The sequence below is a fragment of the Coregonus clupeaformis genome, unplaced genomic scaffold (genome assembly GCF_020615455.1).
Source record: "Coregonus clupeaformis isolate EN_2021a unplaced genomic scaffold, ASM2061545v1 scaf0796, whole genome shotgun sequence".
Classification (NCBI taxonomy): Eukaryota; Metazoa; Chordata; class Actinopteri; order Salmoniformes; family Salmonidae; genus Coregonus; species Coregonus clupeaformis.
The window spans coordinates 211320-237128 of NW_025534251.1; the positions used below are offsets into that span (position 1 = coordinate 211320).

At 46.4% G+C, this 25809-nt stretch overlaps 1 protein-coding gene across 1 annotated transcript; it reads right to left on the reverse strand.

The window, feature by feature from the left end:
* Window positions 1–2855: 2855 nt before the first annotated feature.
* On the reverse strand, window positions 2856–22757 carry LOC123485680 (guanine nucleotide exchange protein smcr8a-like; the record flags this gene model as incomplete). Its single annotated transcript, XM_045216781.1, has 2 exons — window positions 2856–6099; window positions 22533–22757. Coding segments are annotated over 2 exons (994 nt in total), but the record flags the coding sequence as incomplete, so codon positions are not given.
* Between the last annotated feature and the right edge of the window lie 3052 nt (window positions 22758–25809).

Sequence of the window (25809 nt, forward strand, 5' to 3'; positions counted from 1 at the left end):
TTATTTAACTAATTATGTGACATCTGAAGGTAATTGGTTGCACCAGATCTTATTTATGGGCTTCATAGCAAAGGGGGTGAATACATGTCTCCTGAGTGGCGCAGTGGTCTAAGGCACTGCATCGCAGTGCTAACTGTGTCACTAGAGATCCTGGTTCGAATCCAGGCTCTGTCGCAGCCGGCCGCGACCGGGAGACTCATGGGCGGCGCACAATTGGCCCAGCGTCGTCCAGGGTAGGGGAGGGAATGGCCGGCAGGGATGTAGCTCAGTTGATAGAGCATGGCGTTTGCAACGCCAGGGTTGTGGGTTTGATTCCCACGGGGGGCTAGTATAAAAAAATATGTATTCACTAACTGTAAGTCGCTCTGGATAAGAGCGTCTGCTAAATGACTAAAATGTAAATGTAAATGTACATACGCACGCACCACTTTTCCAATATTTATTTTTTAGAATTTTTTTAAACAAGTTATTTTTTTTTCACTATTTTGTGTATGTCCATTACATGAAATCTAAATAAAAATCCATTTAAATTACAGATTGTAATGCAACAAAATAGGAAAAACGCCAAGGGGGATGAATACTTTTGCAAGGCACTGTATACGCACACATTTATCATGTTACCATAAAGAGAGAAAGGGATACTTAGTCAGTTACACAACTGACTGTAGCGGAACCAGCTGTGTTTTATCTTTAATATTGATCATCAGGTTGTATCTTTAATATCGATCATCATCAGGTTGTATCTGTCTCCGTGACAACAACCAACCAATGACGGAGACTCCCAACAGCTTCAACAGCTTCAGTACTCAGTCAGCCATCGACAGAAACGTTCAATCATTTAATGGAATCATAATAACAATAATCAGCATCGTAACGGTATGAACCAGACAGACATTCAGCTCTGTTTAACACTGGTCCAGAACGGTATGAACCAGACAGACATTCAGCTCTGTTTAACACTGGTCCAGAACGGTATGAACCAGACAGACATTCAGCTCTGTTTAACACTGGTCCAGAACGGTATGAACCAGACAGACATTCAGCTCTGTTTAACACTGGTCCAGAACGGTATGAACCAGACAGACATTCAGCTCTGTTTAACACTGGTCCAGAACGGTATGAACCAGACAGACATTCAGCTCTGTTTAACACTGGTCCAGAACGGTATGAACCAGACAGACATTCAGATCTGTTTAACACTGGTCCAGAACGGTATGAACCAGACAGACATTCAGCTCTGTTTAACACTGGTCCAGAACGGTATGAACCAGACAGACATTCAGCTCTGTTTAACACTGGTCCAGAACGGTATGAACCAGACAGACATTCAGCTCTGTTTAACACTGGTCCAGAACGGTATGAACCAGACAGACATTCAGATCTGTTTAACACTGGTCCAGATCATCCATGGTACAGGTGTTCTCTGGGTGGGTGAAATCCAGGACCAGAAGAAATACATAATGGTATGAACCAGACAGACAGGTGTTCTTCTGGGTGGGTGAAATCCAGGAGCAGAACAATACTTATACATTGAGCTGAAAAACAACACTAAGCAGACTGTGGTGGGGGTCGGCTGTGGGGGTTGGATGTGGGGGTAGGCTGTGGGGGTCGGATGTGGGGGTAGGCTGGTCTACATAATTAGATTATTATGGATAAGAGCGAGAATGGTTTTATTTGTCAAAACGGCAGTCGAGCATCATGTCACCAGAAAAACACCCTCGATATTTACTGGAAAGGAGCATCTGACACCAATGTAGAGAATTCAGGGGGACTCGAATCCGGGTCCAGCGACTATCAAGCCAAGACCTTAACCATTACGCCAAGAGGTCCGAACCCATTGACGGAGGTCGCTAGGTGTTGGGTTAAGGTTGCTACGATATTCTCGCTCTTACCCTTAAATCTCATCACGTAGACTAGCCTACCCACGCTGTAGACCAGGGATCATCGACTAGATTCAGCCGCGGGCCGATTTTCTATTGAGCGGGATAGTCAGGGGGCCGGAAAACATAATTACATATCATTTGTAGACTGAAAATTGATGCCCAAAATGATATATTTGACTGAAACATAATACTTTCAAAACTTGCTTACGTTTCTATATGATCACATACTGAATATCTCTCTATTATGAATCCTTTGGAACAGATTTCCATAATTAAAAATCACTTGGAGCTGATTGGCTGGTGTTTTTACAGTCTTGTGTTTCCCCGCCCAAAAAACTATGATGCAACAGTTTTTGTGACAAAACTATTGGTAGAGTTGAAAATGTGAAACTGAACTTTAGATTTTTATTGGGTACATGAAAACTTAAAGCGAAAAAAAGGTACATTTTGTGGTCACTACGTCGTCACCCACTGATTTTTTTAATCAGCAACAAGTCCCGTTTGGTGGGAAATTAGCATATTTTCTTCATGAGGATTTTTTGAATATTGGTATGAAAACCTGTCACCAATTGGGATGGAAACCTAGCTACTATATGCGCATAAAAGGCCATTTCCACCACAATTTCTCGCATGATTACATTTTACAGACACAAACCATGTCAAACAAATAAGTTATGTCTGCATTTATAAAATTGTACCGAAACGACCTGTTTCCCATTATCATTTATATGGTATGACTTTACTCGCATAAAAACTGTGGATGGAAACGTGGTTTATGATTCAGAACTACAGTAGGAATGAGTGTGGTTCTATGGGAATTTATTTAACAAGGCAAGTCAGTTAAGAACAAAATTCTTATTTACAATGACGGCCTACACCGGCAAAACCCGGGCCGATTGTGCGCCGCCCTATGGGACTCCCAATCACGGGCCGGTTGTGATACAGCCTGGAATCGAACCAGGGGGTCTGTAGTGACGCCTCAAGCACTGAGATGCAGTGCCTTAGACCACTGCGCCACTCGGGAGCCCGATGTCAGACCTCAGAATGTCTAATTCCAGAGATGTGGTGGATCCGGTAACGGTCAGGTAACAGGTCATAGATCGATGATTACTTCCCCTCTATGGCACTGGAGTTACAGTCGTCCTAGCAACGACACGTCAACAACAACAACAACAAACAGTTGGTCAATATCTCAGTTTTAAAAAACGATGGTCGTCATGGCAAGGAAAAAAAAAAGCCGTGTTACACCCTCATGCTGACATCACAACACTCCCACAACATTACTATGACAACCTTCAGACAACAGTTTTCAATATTTCACATTTAGTCGTAAAAAAAAAAAAAAAGTGTCCAGGAAGACGCTGGATGGTTACTATGGAGAAAGTGGTTGGCGCCGCCCGTTAGCACTTTAGTTAGGAACATACAGGGAAGGAACTAGCCACACCGGGAACCAAATTTGAAATGGAATTTTGATTAGATTTATTAGTATCCCCATTAGCCAACTGCAATACATTGAATACACGGAGCAGGGTGGGGGGGATTTTTTTAAATTAAAAAAATCGCATAAGAAAACTATTTTAAAATGTATTTTTCGGAAGGGCTGTGGTCACCATTCACGTAATCCATTAAAACAGCGTTTTCCCAAACTCGGGTCCTCGGTGTATTTCACACTATGTTTGAGGTAGAAATCAAGAGTATAACGCTTGTATGGACGTCAACACCAACTCATGTTCATGTCATCGTCGCCAATCAACTGCATTACAGTTAAAAAAACGACTGGACTACCATCAACGATTTCTGTATGCTAGCTATGCTAACCAGCTTATACGAACGGGAGTTAGCATTTAGAAGTCACTTCTTCTAAAACTTGAAAAAGGGAAAACTTCTACATGTTATGCAGCGGGAAAACAGCCAAATATATATCCCAAATCGGACTTAAGTAAGCACATTGTGGTCCTGTTACACTCCATTAATCATGACTGATTTGACGAATATCAGATGTGTTGAAACGGGCACCAATCCGGTCCTTTCACAGCATCAATGTTCCTAGCGCTGTAGTGGTTCTGGGGGACAACATGGCAACGTCACGCAAGACAGACCGACACCAACACACACAGCACATGCATCATTAACATCTCTCTCACACACACACACACACACACACACTTCTCGCTCAGATCAGAAGGACGGCTCTTAGTGACTGTCACTCAATCAACATCAGTGTCCAGGTTTTACCCGGATAGGACATTCGTCAGGAGGAGGACGGGTCGAGAGCATGATTGGGACATCACTGACACGGAACACTGTTACGTTACATTCTTCCTGATACCTAAGGAGGAGACAGACAGCCATCCATCTCCAACCTAGAGTGAATCTCCTAACCCCCAGTCTCTTCCTGATCCCTAAGGAGGAGGAGACAGACAGCCATCTCCAACCTAGAGTGAATCTCCTAACCCTCAGTCTCTTCCTGATACCTAAGGAGGAGACAGAAAGACAGCCATCCATCTCCAACCTAGAGTGGATCTCCTAACCCTCAGTCTCTTCCTGATACCTAAGGAGGAGACAGACAGCCATCCATCTCCAACCTAGAGTGAATCTCCTAACCCTCAGTCTCTTCCTGATACCTAAGGAGGAGACAGACAGCCATCCATCTCCAACCTAGAGTGAATCTCCTAACCCTCAGTCTCTTCCTGATACCTAAGGAGGAGGAGACAGACAGCCATCCATCTCCAACCTAGAGTGAATCTCCTAACCCCCAGTCTCTTCCTGATACCTAAGGAGGAGGAGACAGACAGCCATCCATCTCCAACCTAGAGTGAATCTCCTAACCCTCAGTCTCTTCCTGATACCTAAGGAGGAGACAGACAGCCATCCATCTCCAACCTAGAGTGAATCTCCTAACCCCCAGTCTCTTCCTGATACCTAAGGAGGAGGAGACAGACAGCCATCCATCTCCAACCTAGAGTGAATCTCCTAACCCTCAGTCTCTTCCTGATACCTAAGGAGGAGGAGACAGACAGCCATCCATCTCCAACCTAGAGTGAATCTCCTAACCCCCCAGTCTCTTCCTGATCCCTAAGGAGGAGGAGACAGACAGCCATCCATCTCCAACCTAGAGTGAATCTCCTAACCCTCAGTCTCTTCCTGATACCTAAGGAGGAGGAGACAGACAGCCATCCATCTCCAACCTAGAGTGAATCTCCTAACCCCCAGTCTCTTCCTGATACCTAAGGAGGAGGAGACAGACAGCCATCCATCTCCAACCTAGAGTGAATCTCCTAACCCCCAGTCTCTTCCTGATACCTAAGGAGGAGACAGACAGCCATCCATCTCCAACCTAGAGTGAATCTCCGCAGATCTTCTCCTCCCATGTTGTTTTGAGGAGGTGAGTAGAGAGAGACGCGAGGGCTCAGGCTAGGAGATTCCACTTCCAGTCAGAGTTTCAGATCAGATCTTGTATAGGAGACTGGTAGTGTAGTTAAAGGTGAAGCTGGGTGGCGCTCTGCCCCTAGTAGCAGACTGAAGGATGGTAGGGTCTATGCCCTGCTCTGGGATTATAGCGCCCCCAGTGGTAGGGTCTAGGTACTGCTCTGTATTCACTCCAGTACTAGACTCAGGGTCTTGTTGGGTTATAGCGCCCCCTGTGGTAGAGTCTAGGTACTGCTCTGTATTCACTCTGCCTCCAGTACTAGACTCAGGGTCTTGTTGGGTTATAGCGCCCCCTGTGGCAGGGTCTAGTATGTCGTTAGGTTCCAGGTCCCGCTGTGTGGTTACGGGCGTGCTGTCTGTCTCCGGGTAGGGTTGTGTCGTAACAGCTCCCCCTGTGGTGCCGTCCAGGTACTGCAGCGTGATCAGCCGACTGAGGTACATCAGGATGGAACAGTCGTCTTCCCCGAGCCTGAGCTGATCCCTCAGGAAGCCCCGCTTCCTGTCCTCTACTTCCTGCCTCTGCTCCTGGTGGCTGATGGGAAGGTGGAGGTGGTGTGTAAAGCTGATGAGGAAGGCCCGGGCAGCCAGTCTACTGAGCGTGCTCTGTAGATGCAGGAAGTAGGTGGAGCCTCGGCGGAGGTGGGTGCGGTGGTCCGTCACGTTGGCCAGGAGGGTTCCGCTGTAGCCGGGACAACGGAGGGTCTTCTGGTCAGCGTCCAGGACGGAGATGTAACGGCTGTAGCGAGACAGAGAGCAAAGCATGCTGGTCCCCACGGGAGACGCCATCCTGGAGGGAAAAAAAGGGAGGGAGAGCTTCAATGAGTCTGAATGAGATGTACGGTGCCTAGTGAAAGTCTTTAAAAAAAAATCAATATTTTTTATTGATCAATGGGGGAAAAAAATCCCCATTTAATGCACTTCTAGATTTTAATTTAAGGCTGCAAAATGTGAAAACTATGCAAAGTGTGTGTAGACTTTCATTAGGCACTGTCTGTATGGGTAGGAGCTAGGAGGAGGCACGTCTACTGTCTGTATGGGTAGGAGCTAGGAGGAGGCACGTCTACTGTATTTAGGGTAGGAGCTAGGAGGAGGCACGTCTACTGTCTGTATGGGTAGGAGCTAGGAGGAGGCACGTCTACTGTCTGTATGGGTAGGAGCTAGGAGGAGGCACGTCTACTGTATTTAGGGTAGGAGCTAGGAGGAGGCACGTCTACTGTCTGTATGGGTAGGAGCTAGGAGGAGGCACGTCTACTGTATTTAGGGTAGGAGCTAGGAGGAGGCACGTCTACTGTCTGTATGGGTAGGAGCTAGGAGGAGGCACGTCTACTGTATTTAGGGTAGGAGCTAGGAGGAGGCACGTCTACTGTATTTAGGGTAGGAGCTAGGAGGAGGCACGTCTACTGTCTGTAGGGTAGGAGCTAGGAGGAGGCACGTCTACTGTATTTAGGGTAGGAGCTAGGAGGAGGCACGTCTACTGTCTGTAGGGTAGGAGCTAGGAGGAGGCACGTCTACTGTATTTAGGGTAGGAGCTAGGAGGAGGCACGTCTACTGTCTGTAGGGTAGGAGCTAGGAGGAGGCACGTCTACTGTCTGTATGGGTAGGAGCTAGGAGGAGGCACGTCTACTGTCTGTATGGGTAGGAGCTAGGAGGAGGCACGTCTACTGTCTGTATGGGTAGGAGCTAGGAGGAGGCACGTCTACTGTATTTAGGGTAGGAGCTAGGAGGAGGCACGTCTACTGTATTTAGGGTAGGAGCTAGGAGGAGGCACGTCTACTGTCTGTATGGGTAGGAGCTAGGAGGAGGCACGTCTACTGTCTGTATGGGTAGGAGCTAGGAGGAGGCACGTCTACTGTCTGTATGGGTAGGAGCTAGGAGGAGGCACGTCTACTGTCTGTATGGGTAGGAGCTAGGAGGAGGCACGTCTACTGTCTGTATGGGTAGGAGCTAGGAGGAGGCACGTCTACTGTCTGTATGGGTAGGAGCTAGGAGGAGGCACGTCTACTGTATTTAGGGTAGGAGCTAGGAGGAGGCACGTCTACTGTCTGTATGGGTAGGAGCTAGGAGGAGGCACGTCTACTGTATTTAGGGTAGGAGCTAGGAGGAGGCACGTCTACTGTCTGTATGGGTAGGAGCTAGGAGGAGGCACGTCTACTGTATTTAGGGTAGGAGCTAGGAGGAGGCACGTCTACTGTCTGTATGGGTAGGAGCTAGGAGGAGGCACGTCTACTGTATTTAGGGTAGGAGCTAGGAGGAGGCACGTCTACTGTCTGTATGGGTAGGAGCTAGGAGGAGGCACGTCTACTGTCTGTATGGGTAGGAGCTAGGAGGAGGCACGTCTACTGTCTGTATGGGTAGGAGCTAGGAGGAGGCACGTCTACTGTATTTAGGGTAGGAGCTAGGAGGAGGCACGTCTACTGTATTTAGGGTAGGAGCTAGGAGGAGGCACGTCTACTGTCTGTATGGGTAGGAGCTAGGAGGAGGCACGTCTACTGTCTGTATGGGTAGGAGCTAGGAGGAGGCACGTCTACTGTCTGTATGGGTAGGAGCTAGGAGGAGGCACGTCTACTGTCTGTATGGGTAGGAGCTAGGAGGAGGCACGTCTACTGTATTTAGGGTAGGAGCTAGGAGGAGGCACGTCTACTGTCTGTATGGGTAGGAGCTAGGAGGAGGCACGTCTACTGTCTGTATGGGTAGGAGCTAGGAGGAGGCACGTCTACTGTCTGTATGGGTAGGAGCTAGGAGGAGGCACGTCTACTGTCTGTATGGGTAGGAGCTAGGAGGAGGCACGTCTACTGTCTGTATGGGTAGGAGCTAGGAGGAGGCACGTCTACTGTATTTAGGGTAGGAGCTAGGAGGAGGCACGTCTACTGTATTTAGGGTAGGAGCTAGGAGGAGGCACGTCTACTGTATTTAGGGTAGGAGCTAGGAGGAGGCACGTCTACTGTCTGTATGGGTAGGAGCTAGGAGGAGGCACGTCTACTGTCTGTATGGGTAGGAGCTAGGAGGAGGCACGTCTACTGTCTGTATGGGTAGGAGCTAGGAGGAGGCACGTCTACTGTATTTAGGGTAGGAGCTAGGAGGAGGCACGTCTACTGTATTTAGGGTAGGAGCTAGGAGGAGGCACGTCTACTGTATTTAGGGTAGGAGCTAGGAGGAGGCACGTCTACTGTCTGTATGGGTAGGAGCTAGGAGGAGGCACGTCTACTGTATTTAGGGTAGGAGCTAGGAGGAGGCACGTCTACTGTCTGTATGGGTAGGAGCTAGGAGGAGGCACGTCTACTGTCTGTATGGGTAGGAGCTAGGAGGAGGCACGTCTACTGTCTGTATGGGTAGGAGCTAGGAGGAGGCACGTCTACTGTATTTAGGGTAGGAGCTAGGAGGAGGCACGTCTACTGTCTGTATGGGTAGGAGCTAGGAGGAGGCACGTCTACTGTATTTAGGGTAGGAGCTAGGAGGAGGCACGTCTACTGTCTGTATGGGTAGGAGCTAGGAGGAGGCACGTCTACTGTCTGTATGGGTAGGAGCTAGGAGGAGGCACGTCTACTGTCTGTATGGGTAGGAGCTAGGAGGAGGCACGTCTACTGTATTTAGGGTAGGAGCTAGGAGGAGGCACGTCTACTGTCTGTATGGGTAGGAGCTAGGAGGAGGCACGTCTACTGTCTGTATGGGTAGGAGCTAGGAGGAGGCACGTCTACTGTATTTAGGGTAGGAGCTAGGAGGAGGCACGTCTACTGTATTTAGGGTAGGAGCTAGGAGGAGGCACGTCTACTGTCTGTATGGGTAGGAGCTAGGAGGAGGCACGTCTACTGTCTGTATGGGTAGGAGCTAGGAGGAGGCACGTCTACTGTCTGTATGGGTAGGAGCTAGGAGGAGGCACGTCTACTGTATTTAGGGTAGGAGCTAGGAGGAGGCACGTCTACTGTCTGTATGGGTAGGAGCTAGGAGGAGGCACGTCTACTGTCTGTATGGGTAGGAGCTAGGAGGAGGCACGTCTACTGTCTGTATGGGTAGGAGCTAGGAGGAGGCATGTCTACTGTCTGTATGGGTAGGAGCTAGGAGGAGGCACGTCTACTGTCTGTATGGGTAGGAGCTAGGAGGAGGCACGTCTACTGTCTGTATGGGTAGGAGCTAGGAGGAGGCACGTCTACTGTCTGTATGGGTAGGAGCTAGGAGGAGGCACGTCTACTGTATTTAGGGTAGGAGCTAGGAGGAGGCACGTCTACTGTATTTAGGGTAGGAGCTAGGAGGAGGCACGTCTACTGTCTGTATGGGTAGGAGCTAGGAGGAGGCACGTCTACTGTATTTAGGGTAGGAGCTAGGAGGAGGCACGTCTACTGTCTGTATGGGTAGGAGCTAGGAGGAGGCACGTCTACTGTCTGTATGGGTAGGAGCTAGGAGGAGGCACGTCTACTGTCTGTATGGGTAGGAGCTAGGAGGAGGCACGTCTACTGTATTTAGGGTAGGAGCTAGGAGGAGGCACGTCTACTGTATTTAGGGTAGGAGCTAGGAGGAGGCACGTCTACTGTCTGTATGGGTAGGAGCTAGGAGGAGGCACGTCTACTGTATTTAGGGTAGGAGCTAGGAGGAGGCACGTCTACTGTCTGTATGGGTAGGAGCTAGGAGGAGGCACGTCTACTGTCTGTATGGGTAGGAGCTAGGAGGAGGCACGTCTACTGTCTGTATGGGTAGGAGCTAGGAGGAGGCACGTCTACTGTATTTAGGGTAGGAGCTAGGAGGAGGCACGTCTACTGTCTGTATGGGTAGGAGCTAGGAGGAGGCACGTCTACTGTATTTAGGGTAGGAGCTAGGAGGAGGCACGTCTACTGTCTGTATGGGTAGGAGCTAGGAGGAGGCACGTCTACTGTCTGTATGGGTAGGAGCTAGGAGGAGGCACGTCTACTGTCTGTATGGGTAGGAGCTAGGAGGAGGCACGTCTACTGTATTTAGGGTAGGAGCTAGGAGGAGGCACGTCTACTGTCTGTATGGGTAGGAGCTAGGAGGAGGCACGTCTACTGTCTGTATGGGTAGGAGCTAGGAGGAGGCACGTCTACTGTATTTAGGGTAGGAGCTAGGAGGAGGCACGTCTACTGTATTTAGGGTAGGAGCTAGGAGGAGGCACGTCTACTGTCTGTATGGGTAGGAGCTAGGAGGAGGCACGTCTACTGTCTGTATGGGTAGGAGCTAGGAGGAGGCACGTCTACTGTCTGTATGGGTAGGAGCTAGGAGGAGGCACGTCTACTGTATTTAGGGTAGGGAGCTAGGAGGAGGCACGTCTACTGTCTGTATGGGTAGGAGCTAGGAGGAGGCACGTCTACTGTCTGTATGGGTAGGAGCTAGGAGGAGGCACGTCTACTGTCTGTATGGGTAGGAGCTAGGAGGAGGCATGTCTACTGTCTGTATGGGTAGGAGCTAGGAGGAGGCACGTCTACTGTCTGTATGGGTAGGAGCTAGGGAGGAGGCACGTCTACTGTCTGTATGGGTAGGAGCTAGGAGGAGGCACGTCTACTGTCTGTATGGGTAGGAGCTAGGAGGAGGCACGTCTGGACTAGGCTAGTTGTAACAGGAAGGACTGTATATAGGCTAGTTATAAACAGGAAGGACTGTATATAGACTAGTTATAAACAGGAAGGACTGTATATAGGCTAGTTATAAACAGGAAGGACTGTATATAGGCTAGTTATAAACAGGAAGGACTGTATATAGACTAGCTATAAACAGGAAGGACTGTATATAGACTAGTTATAAACAGGAAGGACTGTATATAGGCTAGTTATAAACAGGAAGGACTGTATATAGGCTAGTTATAAACAGGAAGGACTGTATATAGACTAGTTATAAACAGGAAGGACTGTATATAGGCTAGTTATAAACAGGAATGACTGTATATAGACTAGTTATAAACAGGAAGGACTGTATATAGGCTAGTTATAAACAGGAAGGACTGCATATAGACTAGTTATAAACAGGAAGGACTGTATATAGGCTAGTTATAAACAGGAAGGACTGTATATAGGCTAGCTATAAACAGGAAGGACTGTATATAGACTAGTTATAAACAGGAAGGACTGTATATAGACTAGTTATAAACAGGAAGTGGACTGTATATAGGCTAGTTATAAACAGGAAGTGGACTGTATATAGGCTAGTTATAAACAGGAAGGACTGTATATAGACTAGTTATAAACAGGAAGGACTGTATATAGGCTAGTTATAAACAGGAAGGACTGTATATAGACTAGTTATAAACAGGAAGGACTGTATATAGACTAGTTATAAACAGGAAGGACTGTATATAGGCTAGTTATAAACAGGAAGGACTGTATATAGGCTAGTTATAAACAGGAAGGACTGTATATAGACTAGTTATAAACAGGAAGGACTGTATATAGACTAGTTATAAACAGGAAGGACTGTATATAGGCTAGTTATAAACAGGAAGGACTGTATATAGGCTAGTTATAAACAGGAAGGACTGTATATAGACTAGTTATAAACAGGAAGGACTGTATATAGGCTAGTTATAAACAGGAATGACTGTATATAGACTAGTTATAAACAGGAAGGACTGTATATAGACTAGTTATAAACAGGAAGGACTGTATATAGACTAGTTATGAACAGGAAGGACTGTATATAGGCTAGTTATATACAGGAAGGACTGTATATAGGCTAGTTATAAACAGGAAGGACTGTATATAGACTAGTTATAAACAGCAAGTGGACTGTATATAGACTAGTTATAAACAGGAAGGACTGTATATAGACTAGTTATAAACAGGAAGTGGACTGTATATAGACTAGTTATAAACAGGAAGGACTGTATATAGACTAGTTATAAACAGGAAGGACTGTATATAGACTAGTTATAAACAGGAAGTGGACTGTATATAGGCTAGTTATAAACAGGAAGGACTGTATATAGGCTAGTTATAAACAGGAAGGACTGTATATAGGCTAGTTATAAACAGGAAGTGGACTGTATATAGGCTAGTTATAAACAGGAAGGACTGTATATAGGCTAGTTATAAACAGGAAGGACTGTATATAGACTAGTTATAAACAGGAAGTGGACTGTATATAGGCTAGTTATAAACAGGAAGGACTGTATATAGACTAGTTATAAACAGGAAGTGGACTGTATATAGGCTAGTTATAAACAGGAAGGACTGTATATAGACTAGTTATAAACAGGAAGGACTGTATATAGGCTAGTTATAAACAGGAAGGACTGTATATAGACTAGTTATAAACAGGAAGGACTGTATATAGACTAGTTATAAACAGGAAGTGGACTGTATATAGACTAGTTATAAACAGGAAGGACTGTATATAGACTAGTTATAAACAGGAAGGACTGTATATAGGCTAGTTATAAACAGGAAGTGGACTGTATATAGGCTAGTTATAAACAGGAAGGACTGTATATAGGCTAGTTATAAACAGGAAGGACTGTATATAGGCTAGTTATAAACAGGAAGTGGACTGTATATAGGCTAGTTATAAACAGGAAGGACTGTATATAGACTAGTTATAAACAGGAAGTGGACTGTATATAGGCTAGTTATAAACAGGAAGTGGACTGTATATAGGCTAGTTATAAACAGGAAGGACTGTATATAGGCTAGTTATAAACAGGAAGGACTGTATATAGGCTAGTTGTAACAGGAAGGACTGTATATAGACTAGCTATAAACAGGAAGGACTGTATATAGGCTAGTTATAAACAGGAAGGACTGTATATAGACTAGTTATAAACAGGAAGGACTGTATATAGACTAGTTATAAACAGGAAGGACTGTATATAGACTAGTTATAAACAGGAAGTGGACTGTATATAGGCTAGTTATAAACAGGAAGGACTGTATATAGGCTAGTTATAAACAGGAAGGACTGTATATAGACTAGTTATAAACAGGAAGTGGACTGTATATAGACTAGTTATAAACAGGAAGGACTGTATATAGGCTAGTTATAAACAGGAAGTGGACTGTATATAGGCTAGTTATAAACAGGAAGGACTGTATATAGGCTAGTTATAAACAGGAAGGACTGTATATAGGCTAGTTATAAACAGGAAGGACTGTATATAGGCTAGTTATAAACAGGAAGTGGACTGTATATAGGCTAGTTATAAACAGGAAGGACTGTATATAGGCTAGTTGTAACAGGAAGGACTGTATATAGACTAGCTATAAACAGGAAGGACTGTATATAGGCTAGTTATAAACAGGAAGGACTGTATATAGACTAGTTATAAACAGGAATGACTGTATATAGACTAGTTATAAACAGGAAGGACTGTATATAGGCTAGTTATAAACAGGAATGACTGTATATAGACTAGTTATAAACAGGAAGTGGACTGTATATAGACTAGTTATAAACAGGAAGTGGACTGTATATAGGCTAGTTATAAACAGGAAGGACTGTATATAGACTAGTTATAAACAGGAAGGACTGTATATAGGCTAGTTATAAACAGGAAGGACTGTATATAGGCTAGTTATAAACAGGAAGGACTGTATATAGACTAGTTATAAACAGGAAGGACTGTATATAGACTAGTTATAAACAGGAAGGACTGTATATAGGCTAGTTATAAACAGGAATGACTGTATATAGGCTAGTTATAAACAGGAAGGACTGTATATAGACTAGTTATAAACAGGAAGGACTGTATATAGGCTAGTTATAAACAGGAAGGACTGTATATAGACTAGTTATAAACAGGAAGGACTGTATATAGGCTAGTTATAAACAGGAATGACTGTATATAGGCTAGTTATAAACAGGAAGGACTGTATATAGACTAGTTATAAACAGGAAGGACTGTATATAGGCTAGTTATAAACAGGAAGGACTGTATATAGGCTAGTTATAAACAGGAAGGACTGTATATAGGCTAGTTATAAACAGGAAGGACTGTATATAGGCTAGTTATAAACAGGAAGGACTGTATATAGGCTAGTTATAAACAGGAAGTGGACTGTATATAGGCTAGTTATAAACAGGAAGGACTGTATATAGGCTAGTTATAAACAGGAAGTGGACTGTATATAGGCTAGTTATAAACAGGAAGGACTGTATATAGGCTAGTTATAAACAGGAAGGACTGTATATAGACTAGTTATAAACAGGAAGGACTGTATATAGGCTAGTTATAAACAGGAAGGACTGTATATAGGCTAGTTATAAACAGGAAGGACTGTATATAGACTAGTTATAAACAGGAAGGACTGTATATAGACTAGTTATAAACAGGAAGGACTGTATATAGGCTAGTTATAAACAGGAAGTGGACTGTATATAGACTAGTTATAAACAGGAAGGACTGTATATAGGCTAGTTATAAACAGGAAGTGGACTGTATATAGGCTAGTTATAAACAGGAAGGACTGTATATAGGCTAGTTATAAACAGGAAGGACTGTATATAGGCTAGTTATAAACAGGAAGTGGACTGTATATAGACTAGTTATAAACAGGAAGGACTGTATATAGGCTAGTTATAAACAGGAAGTGGACTGTATATAGGCTAGTTATAAACAGGAAGGACTGTATATAGACTAGTTATAAACAGGAAGGACTGTATATAGGCTAGTTATAAACAGGAAGGACTGTATATAGACTAGTTATAAACAGGAAGGACTGTATATAGACTAGTTATAAACAGGAAGTGGACTGTATATAGACTAGTTATAAACAGGAAGGACTGTATATAGGCTAGTTATAAACAGGAAGGACTGTATATAGGCTAGTTATAAACAGGAAGGACTGTATATAGACTAGTTATAAACAGGAAGGACTGTATATAGACTAGTTATAAACAGGAAGGACTGTATATAGACTAGTTATAAACAGGAAGGACTGTATATAGGCTAGTTATAAACAGGAAGGACTGTATATAGGCTAGTTATAAACAGGAAGGACTGTATATAGGCTAGTTATAAACAGGAAGGACTGTATATAGGCTAGTTATAAACAGGAAGGACTGTATATAGGCTAGTTATAAACAGGAAGGACTGTATATAGGCTAGTTATAAACAGGAAGTGGACTGTATATAGGCTAGTTATAAACAGGAAGTGGACTGTATATAGGCTAGTTATAAACAGGAAGGACTGTATATAGGCTAGTTATAAACAGGAAGGACTGTATATAGACTAGTTATAAACAGGAAGTGGACTGTATATAGGCTAGTTATAAACAGGAAGGACTGTATATAGGCTAGTTATAAACAGGAAGTGGACTGTATATAGGCTAGTTATAAACAGGAAGTGGACTGTATATAGGCTAGTTATAAACAGGAAGGACTGTATATAGACTAGTTATAAACAGGAAGGACTGTATATAGGCTAGTTATAAACAGGAAGGACTGTATATAGGCTAGTTATAAACAGGAAGGACTGTATATAGACTAGTTATAAACAGGAAGTGGACTGTATATAGGCTAGTTATAAACAGGAAGGACTGTATATAGGCTAGTTATAAACAGGAAGGACTGTATATAGGCTAGTTATAAACAGGAAGTGGACTGTATATAGGCTAGTTATAAACAGGAAGGACTGTATATAGGCTAGTTATAAACAGGAAGTGGACTGTATATAGGCTAGTTATAAACAGTAAGTGGACTGTATATAGACTAGTTATAAACAGGAAGTGGACTGTATATAGACTAGTTATAAACAGGAAGTGGACTGTATATAGGCTAGTTATAAACAGGAAGTGGACTGTATATAGGCTAGTTATAAACAGGAAGGACTGTATATAGACTAGTTATAAACAGGAAGTGGACTGTATATAGGCTAGTTATAAACAGGAAGGACAGGGTTCGATAATTGGACCTTTGTTATTCCGAATCTATATCAATGACCTTGCTGCTGTGCCTTCTACTTCTGTCACGAGAATTTCTCTCTCTAATTAAACTCAAGCTTGATCCAAATTAATCTATCAACTTCCCCTTCTCTTTGCCGACGATACCAATTTGATTTTGAATCACTAATTAATGGAGTCAACACAAGCATGGTCACATTTTATGAATGGTTCCAGATAAACAAATTAATCTATAAAAACATATTAATCTATAAATCCAACTTTATAAGAATAAGAACTAATAAGAATAAGAACTATTGTTAAAAAAAAAAAATAGAGCCAGAATTTCAAATTGGTGAGAATGAAATGGAACAAGTCAAATCCACTAGATTCCCTCTCAGTTCTAACCGATGAAAAGTTATCCTGGAAAGATCATATTCAATGTGTCTGTAGCAAAGTGTTGAAATCTGTTGGTATCATCAGAAAGATGAGTGGCTTGGTTCATCAGGCTTGCTATACTACTAGCTTAACATTTACCCATATCTCATTTACTGTAATATTGTCTGGGTCAGTACACATGTCTCCTACCTACACAGATTACTCATCAAACTAAATACATTTCAAGACCAGCCACCTCCTCTAATTACCTGACCTTTGTTTAAGAAACTCAATATCTTGTCTATTTACGACATTAATGTCCTCTAATTATGCACAGTTCCCAGACAGTTTACCTAAACCCTTCAAATGGATTCTTCCAGGTTAAGTCTGAAATCCATCTATTTAAAACACAAGACACTGCGATAACCTTCACCCTCCCCACTGCCGCACCTCACAGTCAATTATCTATCATATAGAGAGGTACCAAACTCTGGAATTCTTATCTTCACATTGCCAAAACCTCATCATCCCTCAATAACTTCAGGAGAAGACTAGGGGGTCAGCCTGATGAACCAAACTACTCAGTAATCTCCTCCATGGAGACTGGGGGTCAGCCTGATGAACCAAACTACTCAGTAATCTCCTCCATGGAGACTGGGGGTCAGCCTGATGAACCAAACTACCCAGTAATCTCCTCCATGAAGACTGGGGGATCAGCCTGATGAACCAAAGACTGGGGGATCAGCCTGATGAACCAAACTACTCAGTAATCTCCTCCATGAAGACTGGGGGTCAGCCTGATGAACCAAACTACCCAGTAATCTCCTCCATGAAGACTGGGGGATCAGCCTGATGAACCAAACTACTCAGTAATCTCCTCCATGGAGACTGGGGGTCAGCCTGATGAACCAAACTACTCAGTAATCTCCTCCATGGAGACTGGGGGTCAGCCTGATGAACCAAACTACTCAGTAATCTCCTCCATGGAGACTGGGGGTCAGCCTGATGAACCAAACTACTCAGTAATCTCCTCCATGAAGACTGGGGGTCAGCCTGATGAACCAAACTACTCAGTAATCTCCTCCATGAAGACTGGGGGTTCAGCCTGATGAACCAAACTACTCAGTAATCTCCTCCATGAAGACTGGGGGATCAGCCTGATGAACCAAACTACTCAGTAATCTCCTCCATGAAGACTGGGGGTCAGCCTGATGAACCAAACTACTCAGTAATCTCCTCCATGAAGACTGGGGGGTCAGCCTGATGAACCAAACTACTCAGTAATCTCCTCCATGAAGACTGGGGGTCAGCCTGATGAACCAAACTACCCAGTAATCTCCTCCATGAAGACTGGGGGTCAGCCTGATGAACCAAAGACTGGGGGATCAGCCTGATGAACCAAACTACTCAGTAATCTCCTCCATGAAGACTGGGGGTCAGCCTGATGAACCAAAGACTGGGGGATCAGCCTGATGAACCAAACTACTCAGTAATCTCCTCCATATAGACTGGGGGTCAGCCTGATGAACCAAACTACTCAGTAATCTCCTCCATGAAGACTGGGGGTCAGCCTGATGAACCAAACTACCCAGTAATCTCCTCCATGGAGACTGGGGGTCAGCCTGATGAACCAAAGACTGGGGGATCAGCCTGATGAACCAAAGACTGGGGGTCAGCCTGATGAACCAAACTACTCAGTATTCTCCTCCATGAAGACTGGGGGGTCAGCCTGATGAACCAAACTACTCAGTAATCTCCTCCATGAAGACTGGGGATCAGCCTGATGAACCAAACTACTCAGTAATCTCCTCCATGAAGACTGGGGGGTCAGCCTGATGAACCAAACTACTCAGTAATCTCCTCCATGAAGACTGGGGGGTCAGCCTGATGAACCAAACTACTCAGTAATCTCCTCCATGAAGACTGGGGGGTCAGCCTGATGAACCAAACTACTCAGTAATCTCCTCCATGAAGACTGGGGGTCAGCCTGATGAACCAAACTACTCAGTAATCTCCTCCATGAAGACTGGGGGATCAGCCTGATGAACCAAACTACTCAGTAATCTCCTCCATGAAGACTGGGGGTCAGCCTGATGAACCAAACTACTCAGTAATCTCCTCCATGAAGACTGGGGGTCAGCCTGATGAACCAAACTACTCAGTAATCTCCTCCATATAGACTGGGGGTCAGCCTGATGAACCAAACTACTCAGTAATCTCCTCCATGGAGACTGGGGGATCAGCCTGATGAACCAAACTACTCAGTAATCTCCTCCATGAAGACTGGGGGATCAGCCTGATGAACCAAACTACTCAGTAATCTCCTCCATGAAGACTGGGGGATCAGCCTGATGAACCAAACTACTCAGTAATCTCCTCCATGAAGACTGGGGGTCAGCCTGATGAACCAAACTACTCAGTAATCTCCTCCATGAAGACTGGGGGTCAGCCTGATGAACCAAACTACTCAGTAATCTCCTCCATGAAGACTGGGGGTCAGCCTGATGAACCAAACTACTCAGTAATCTCCTCCATGAAGACTGGGGGGTCAGCCTGATGAACCAAAGACTGGGGGGTCAGCCTGATGAACCAAAGACTGGGGGTCAGCCTGATGAACCAAACTACTCAGTAATCTCCTCCATGAAGACTGGGGGGTCAGCCTGATGAACCAAAGACTGGGTGGTCAGCCTGATGAACCAAAGACTGGGGGGTCAGCCTGATGAACCAAACTACTCAGTAATCTCCTCCATGAAGACTGGGGGATCAGCCTGATGAACCAAACTACTCAGTAATCTCCTCCATATAGACTGGGGGGTCAGCCTGATGAACCAAACTACTCAGTAATCTCCTCCATGGAGACTGGGGGATCAGCCTGATGAACCAAACTACTCAGTAATCTCCTCCATGAAGACTGGGGGATCAGCCTGATGAACCAAACTACTCAGTAATCTCCTCCATGAAGACTGGGGGATCAGCCTGATGAACCAAACTACTCAGTAATCTCCTCCATGAAGACTGGGGGTCAGCCTGATGAACCAAACTACTCAGTAATCTCCTCCATGAAGACTGGGGGTCAGCCTGATGAACCAAACTACTCAGTAATCTCCTCCATGAAGACTGGGGGTCAGCCTGATGAACCAAACTACTCAGTAATCTCCTCCATGAAGACTGGGGGTCAGCCTGATGAACCAAAGACTGGGGGGTCAGCCTGATGAACCAAAGACTGGGGGTCAGCCTGATGAACCAAACTACTCAGTAATCTCCTCCATGAAGACTGGGGGGTCAGCCTGATGAACCAAAGACTGGGTGGTCAGCCTGATGAACCAAAGACTGGGGGTCAGCCTGATGAACCAAACTACTCAGTAATCTCCTCCATGAAGACTGGGGATCAGCCTGATGAACCAAACTACTCAGTAATCTCCTCCATGAAGACTGGGGGTCAGCCTGATGAAACAAACTACTCAGTAATCTCCTCCCTGAAGACTGGGGGGTCAGCCTGATGAACCAAACTACTCAGTAATCTCCTCCATGAAGACTGGGGGTCAGCCTGATGAACCAAACTACTCAGTAATCTCCTCCATGAAGACTGGGGGTCAGCCTGATGAACCAAACTACTCAGTAATCTCCTCCATGAAGAATGGGGGTCAGCCTGATGAACCAAACTACTCAGTAATCTCCTCCATGAAGACTGGGGGTCAGCCTGATGAACCAAACTACTCAGTAATCTCCTCCATGAAGACTGGGGGTCAGCCTGATGAACCAAACTACTCAGTAATCTCCTCCATGAAGACTGGGGGGTCAGCCTGATGAACCAAAGACTGGGGGGTCAGCCTGATGAACCAAAGACTGGGGGTCAGCCTGATGAACCAAACTACTCAGTAATCTCCTCCATGAAGACTGGGGGTCAGCCTGATGAACCAAAGACTGGGTGGTCAGCCTGATGAACCAAAGACTGGGGGTCAGCCTGATGAACCAAACTACTCAGTAATCTCCTCCATGAAGACTGGGGGATCAGCCTGATGAACCAAACTACTCAGTAATCTCCTCCATGAAGACTGGGGGTCAGCCTGATGAACCAAACTACTCAGTAATCTCCTCCCTGAAGACTGGGGGGTCAGCCTGATGAACCAAACTACTCAGTAATCTCCTCCATGAAGACTGGGGGATCAGCCTGATGAACCAAACTACTCAGTAATCTCCTCCATGAAGACTGGGGGATCAGCCTGATGAACCAAAGACTGGGGGTCAGCCCGATGAACCAAACTACTCAGTAATCTCTTCCATGGAGACTGGGGGTCAGCCTGATGAACCAAACTACTCAGTAATCTCCTCCATGAAGACTGGGGGATCAGCCTGATGAACCAAAGACTGGGGGATCAGCCTGATGAACCAAAGACTGGGGGTCAGCCCGATGAACCAAACTACTCAGTAATCTCTTCCATGGAGACTAGGGGGTCAGCCTGATGAACCAAACTACTCAGTAATCTCCTCCATGAAGACTGGGGGGGTCAGCCTGATGAACCAAACTACTCAGTAATCTCCTCCATGAAGACTGGGGGTCAGCCTGATGAACCAAACTACTCAGTAATCTCCTCCATGAAGACTGGGGGTCAGCCTGATGAACCAAACTACTCAGTAATCTCCTCCCTGAAGACTGGGGGTCAGCCTGATGAACCAAACTACTCAGTAATCTCCTCCATGAAGACTGGGGGATCAGCCTGATGAACCAAACTACTCAGTAATCTCCTCCATGGAGACTGGGGGTCAGCCTGATGAACCAAACTACTCAGTAATCTCCTCCATGAAGACTGGGGGTCAGCCTGATGAACCAAACTACTCAGTAATCTCCTCCATGAAGACTGGGGTCAGCCTGATGAACCAAACTACTCAGTAATCTCCTCCATAGACTGGGGGTCAGCCTGATGAACCAAACTACTCAGTAATCTCCTCCATGAAGACTGGGGGTCAGCCTGATGAACCAAACTACTCAGTAATCTCCTCCATGGAGACTGGGGGTCAGCCTGATGAACCAAACTACTCAGTAATCTCCTCCATGAAGACTGGGGGGTCAGCCTGATGAACCAAACTACTCAGTAATCTCCTCCATGAAGACTGGGGGTCAGCCTGATGAACCAAACTACTCAGTAATCTCCTCCATATAGACTGGGGGTCAGCCTGATGAACCAAACTACTCAGTAATCTCCTCCATGAAGACTGGGGGTCAGCCTGATGAACCAAACTACTCAGTAATCTCCTCCATGGAGACTGGGGGGTCAGCCTGATGAACCAAAGACTGGGGGATCAGCCTGATGAACCAAACTACTCAGTCATCTCTTTCATATAGACTAAGTCTCACACACTCACCCATCCTCACACCACATTTAAACAAAACATGTACTTTTTTAAATTTATTTTTTATGATTATTGATCAATTAATATATAATTTGTAGGTTTTATCTGTTTTAATGTATTGTATATAGTTGTTTTGTGGTGTGGTTAGGGTTAGATCAGCCCCCCCCAGGGCTTCCATCCACACCTGTACACACCGCTTTTTAAATGTATTTGTTTTTAATAATAATAATAATAATAATAATAATATGCCATTTAGCAGACGCTTTTATCCAAAGCGACTTACAGTCATGCGTGCATACATTTTTTTATTTTATTTTTTTTGTGTATGGGTGGTCCCGGGGATCGAACCCACTACCTTGGCGTTACAAGCGCCGTGCTCTACCAGCTGAGCTACAGAGGACCTATCTGTATTGTTGTTTAAAAATCTCTTGTTTTCTTTGGTGCACATACATTTAAACATTAAAACTAAATATAGGCTAGTTCTAAAAAACAGGAAGTGTTTCGGTCCAGAGTAGTTTAGATCATAGGATGCTCAGACTGACCCCCCCAGGACTGATGACATCATCACCCAGGGACAATACCCCACCTCCCCCTCCCCTCACCTATCAATACCCCCCCTACCCCCCAGGACTGATGACATCATCATCCAGGCACAATACCCCACCTCCCCCTCCCCCTCACCTCTGCAGTCCTACGAGTTTCCATCGCTGTAGGTCAGTGAGGCTGAAGGGGCAGGAGAGCCAGGGCTGGATCCTCTCGCCACAGCGCCCGGGTCCAGGCACGTAGAGGGCTAGAGCGGACACCAGCCTCCTGACCCTGCCCTCCTCAGACCCCAGGACGACCAGGGTCCGACCACTCAGCAGGGACCACAGGGCATGCTGGGCAAACGGATACTGACGCACAAACCTGGAGGTGGAATGAAACACAACAGAAATAAATAAAGTCTTGCTGACGCACAAACCTGGGAGGGAGACCGAGAGATAGAGATACTATTACTACTTCTGACTAGAGTTTTATAGGGAATGGGACGGGTGCCATTTCACAGCCCCAGAGTTTCATAGGGAATGGGCCGGGTGCCATTTCACAGCCCCAGAATTTCATAGGGAATAGGCCTGGTGCCATTTAACAGCCCCAGAGTTTCATAGGGAATAGGCCTGGTGCCATTTAACAACCCCAGAGTTTCATAGGGAATGGGCCAGGAGCCATTTCACAGCCCCAGAGTTTCATAGGGAATAGGCCGGGTGCCATTTCACAGCCCCAGAGTTTCATAGGGAATGGGCCAGGAGCCATTTCACAGCCCCAGAGTTTCATAGTGAATGGGCCGGGTGCCATTTCACAGCCCCAGAGTTTCATAGGGAATGGGCCGGGTGCCATTTCACAGCCCCAGTGGAGGCATGTCTACCCGGCCTATAGTGAATACCTGCAGACATTTGGCCCTCCGTGGAATGAGTTTGACATGTGTTGTAGAGCATGAACCTGCACGAGCGAGTCACTGCTTTGACGTTTGCAGAAAAGGATGTTGTCCAGGGTCACGCCAAGGTCATTTGCACTCTGGGAGGGGGACACTGTGGAGTTGTCAACCGTGATGAAGGTCTTTGAGCGGGCAGGTCTTCCCCGGGGAGGAAGAGCAGCTCCGTCTTGTCGAGGTTGAGCTTGAGGTGGTGGTCCGACATCCAAGTTGAGATATCTGCCAGGCACGCAGAGATGCTGTCACCACCTGGATGTCAGAAGGGGGGAAGGAGAAAAGTAGTTGGATGTCATCCGCATAGCAATGATAGGAGACACCATGTGAGGATATGACGGAGCCGAGTGACTTGGTGTATAGAGAGAAGAGGAGAGGGCCTAGAACCGAGCCCTGGGGGACACCAGTAGTGAGAATACGGGACACAGATGCTCTCCACGTCACCTGGTAGGAGCTGCCTGCCAGGTAGGATGCAGTCCAAGAGTGTGCAGAGCCTCTTAGACGCCCAGCCCTGAGAGGGTGGAGAGGAGGATCTGATGGTTCACGGTGTCAAAGGCAGCAGACAGGTCTAGAAGGACAAGAGCAGAGGAGAGAGAGTCAGCTTTGGCAGTGTGGAGAGCCTCCGTGACACAGAGAAGAGCAGTCTCGGTTGAGTGACACATATTGAAGCCTGACTGGTTTGGGTCAAGAAGATCGTTCTGAGAGAGATAACGAGAGAGTTGATCAGAGACAGAATGCTCAAGTGAAGAAGGGATACCGGTCTGTAGTTTTTGACGTCAAGATGAGTCGAGCGTTGGTCTCTTAAGGAGGGGAGCGACTCGCTCCATTTTGAAGTCAGAGGGGATGCAGCCAGTGGTCAGGGATGAGTTGATGGGGGAAGTGAGGAATGGTAGAAGGTCTCCAGAGATGGTCTGAAGGAGGGGATGGGGTCGAGCGGGCAGGTTGTTGGGCGGCAGGACCTCACTAGTGAGTGGGACCAGTGGACTCAATAGGCTGAGTGAATGAGGAGCGGATGTCGTCGAGCTTCTTTTCATCCGCAGAGAGGGAGGGGGTGGAGGATTAAGGAGGGAGGAGATGGAGGATTAAGGAGGGAGGAGATGGAGGATTAAGGAGGGAGGAGGTGGAGGATTAAGGAGGGAGGAGATGGAGGATTAAGGAGGGAGGAGGTGGAGGATTAAGGAGGGAGGGGGTGGAGGATTAAGGAGGGAGGAGGTGGAGGATTAAGGAGGGAGGAGGTGGAGGATTAAGGAGGGAGGAGATGGAGGATTAAGGAGGGAGGAGGTGGAGGATTAAGGAGGGAGGAGGTGGAGGATTAAGGAGGGAGGAGGTGGAGGATTAAGGAGGGAGGAGGTGGAGGATTAAGGAGGGAGGAGGTGGAGGATTAAGGAGGGAGGAGATGGAGGATTAAGGAGGGAGGAGATGGAGGATTAAGGAGGGAGGAGGTGGAGGATTAAGGAGGGAGGGGGTGGAGGATTAAGGAGGGAGGAGGTGGAGGATTAAGGAGGGAGGAGATGGAGGATTAAGGAGGGAGGGGGTGGAGGATTAAGGAGGGAGGAGGTGGAGGATTAAGGAGGGAGGGGGTGGAGGATTAAGGAGGGAGGAGGTGGAGGATTAAGGAGGGAGGAGGTGGAGGATTAAGGAGGGAGGAGGTGGAGGATTAAGGAGGGAGGGGTGGAGGATTAAGGAGGGAGGAGGTGGAGGATTAAGGAGGGAGGGGGTGGAGGATTAAGGAGGGAGGAGGTGGAGGATTAAGGAGGGAGGAGGTGGAGGATTAAGGAGGGAGGAGATGGAGGATTAAGGAGGGAGGGGGTGGAGGATTAAGGAGGGAGGGGGTGGAGGATTAAGGAGGGAGGGGGTGGAGGATTAAGGAGGGAGGAGATGGAGGATTAAGGAGGGAGGAGGTGGAGGATTAAGGAGGGAGGAGGTGGAGGATTAAGGAGGGAGGAGGTGGAGGATTAAGGAGGGAGGGGGTGGAGGATTAAGGAGGGAGGAGGTGGAGGATTAAGGAGGGAGGGGGTGGAGGATTAAGGAGGGAGGAGGTGGAGGATTAAGGAGGGAGGAGGTGGAGGATTAAGGAGGGAGGAGGTGGAGGATTAAGGAGGGAGGAGGTGGAGGATTAAGGAGGGAGGAGGTGGAGGATTAAGGAGGGAGGGGGTGGAGGATTAAGGAGGGAGGAGATGGAGGATTAAGGAGGGAGGAGGTGGAGGATTAAGGAGGGAGGAGGTGGTGGATTAAGGAGGGAGGAGGTGGAGGATTAAGGAGGGAGGGGGTGGAGGATTAAGGAGGGAGGAGGTGGAGGATTAAGGAGGGAGGAAGTGGAGGATTAAGGAGGGAGGAGGTGGAGGATTAAGGAGGGAGGAGGTGGAGGATTAAGGAGGGAGGGGGTGGAGGATTAAGGAAGGAGGAGATGGTGGATTAAGGAGGGAGGAGGTGGAGGATTAAGGAGGGAGGAGGTGGAGGATTAAGGAGGGAGGAGATGGAGGATTAAGGAGGGAG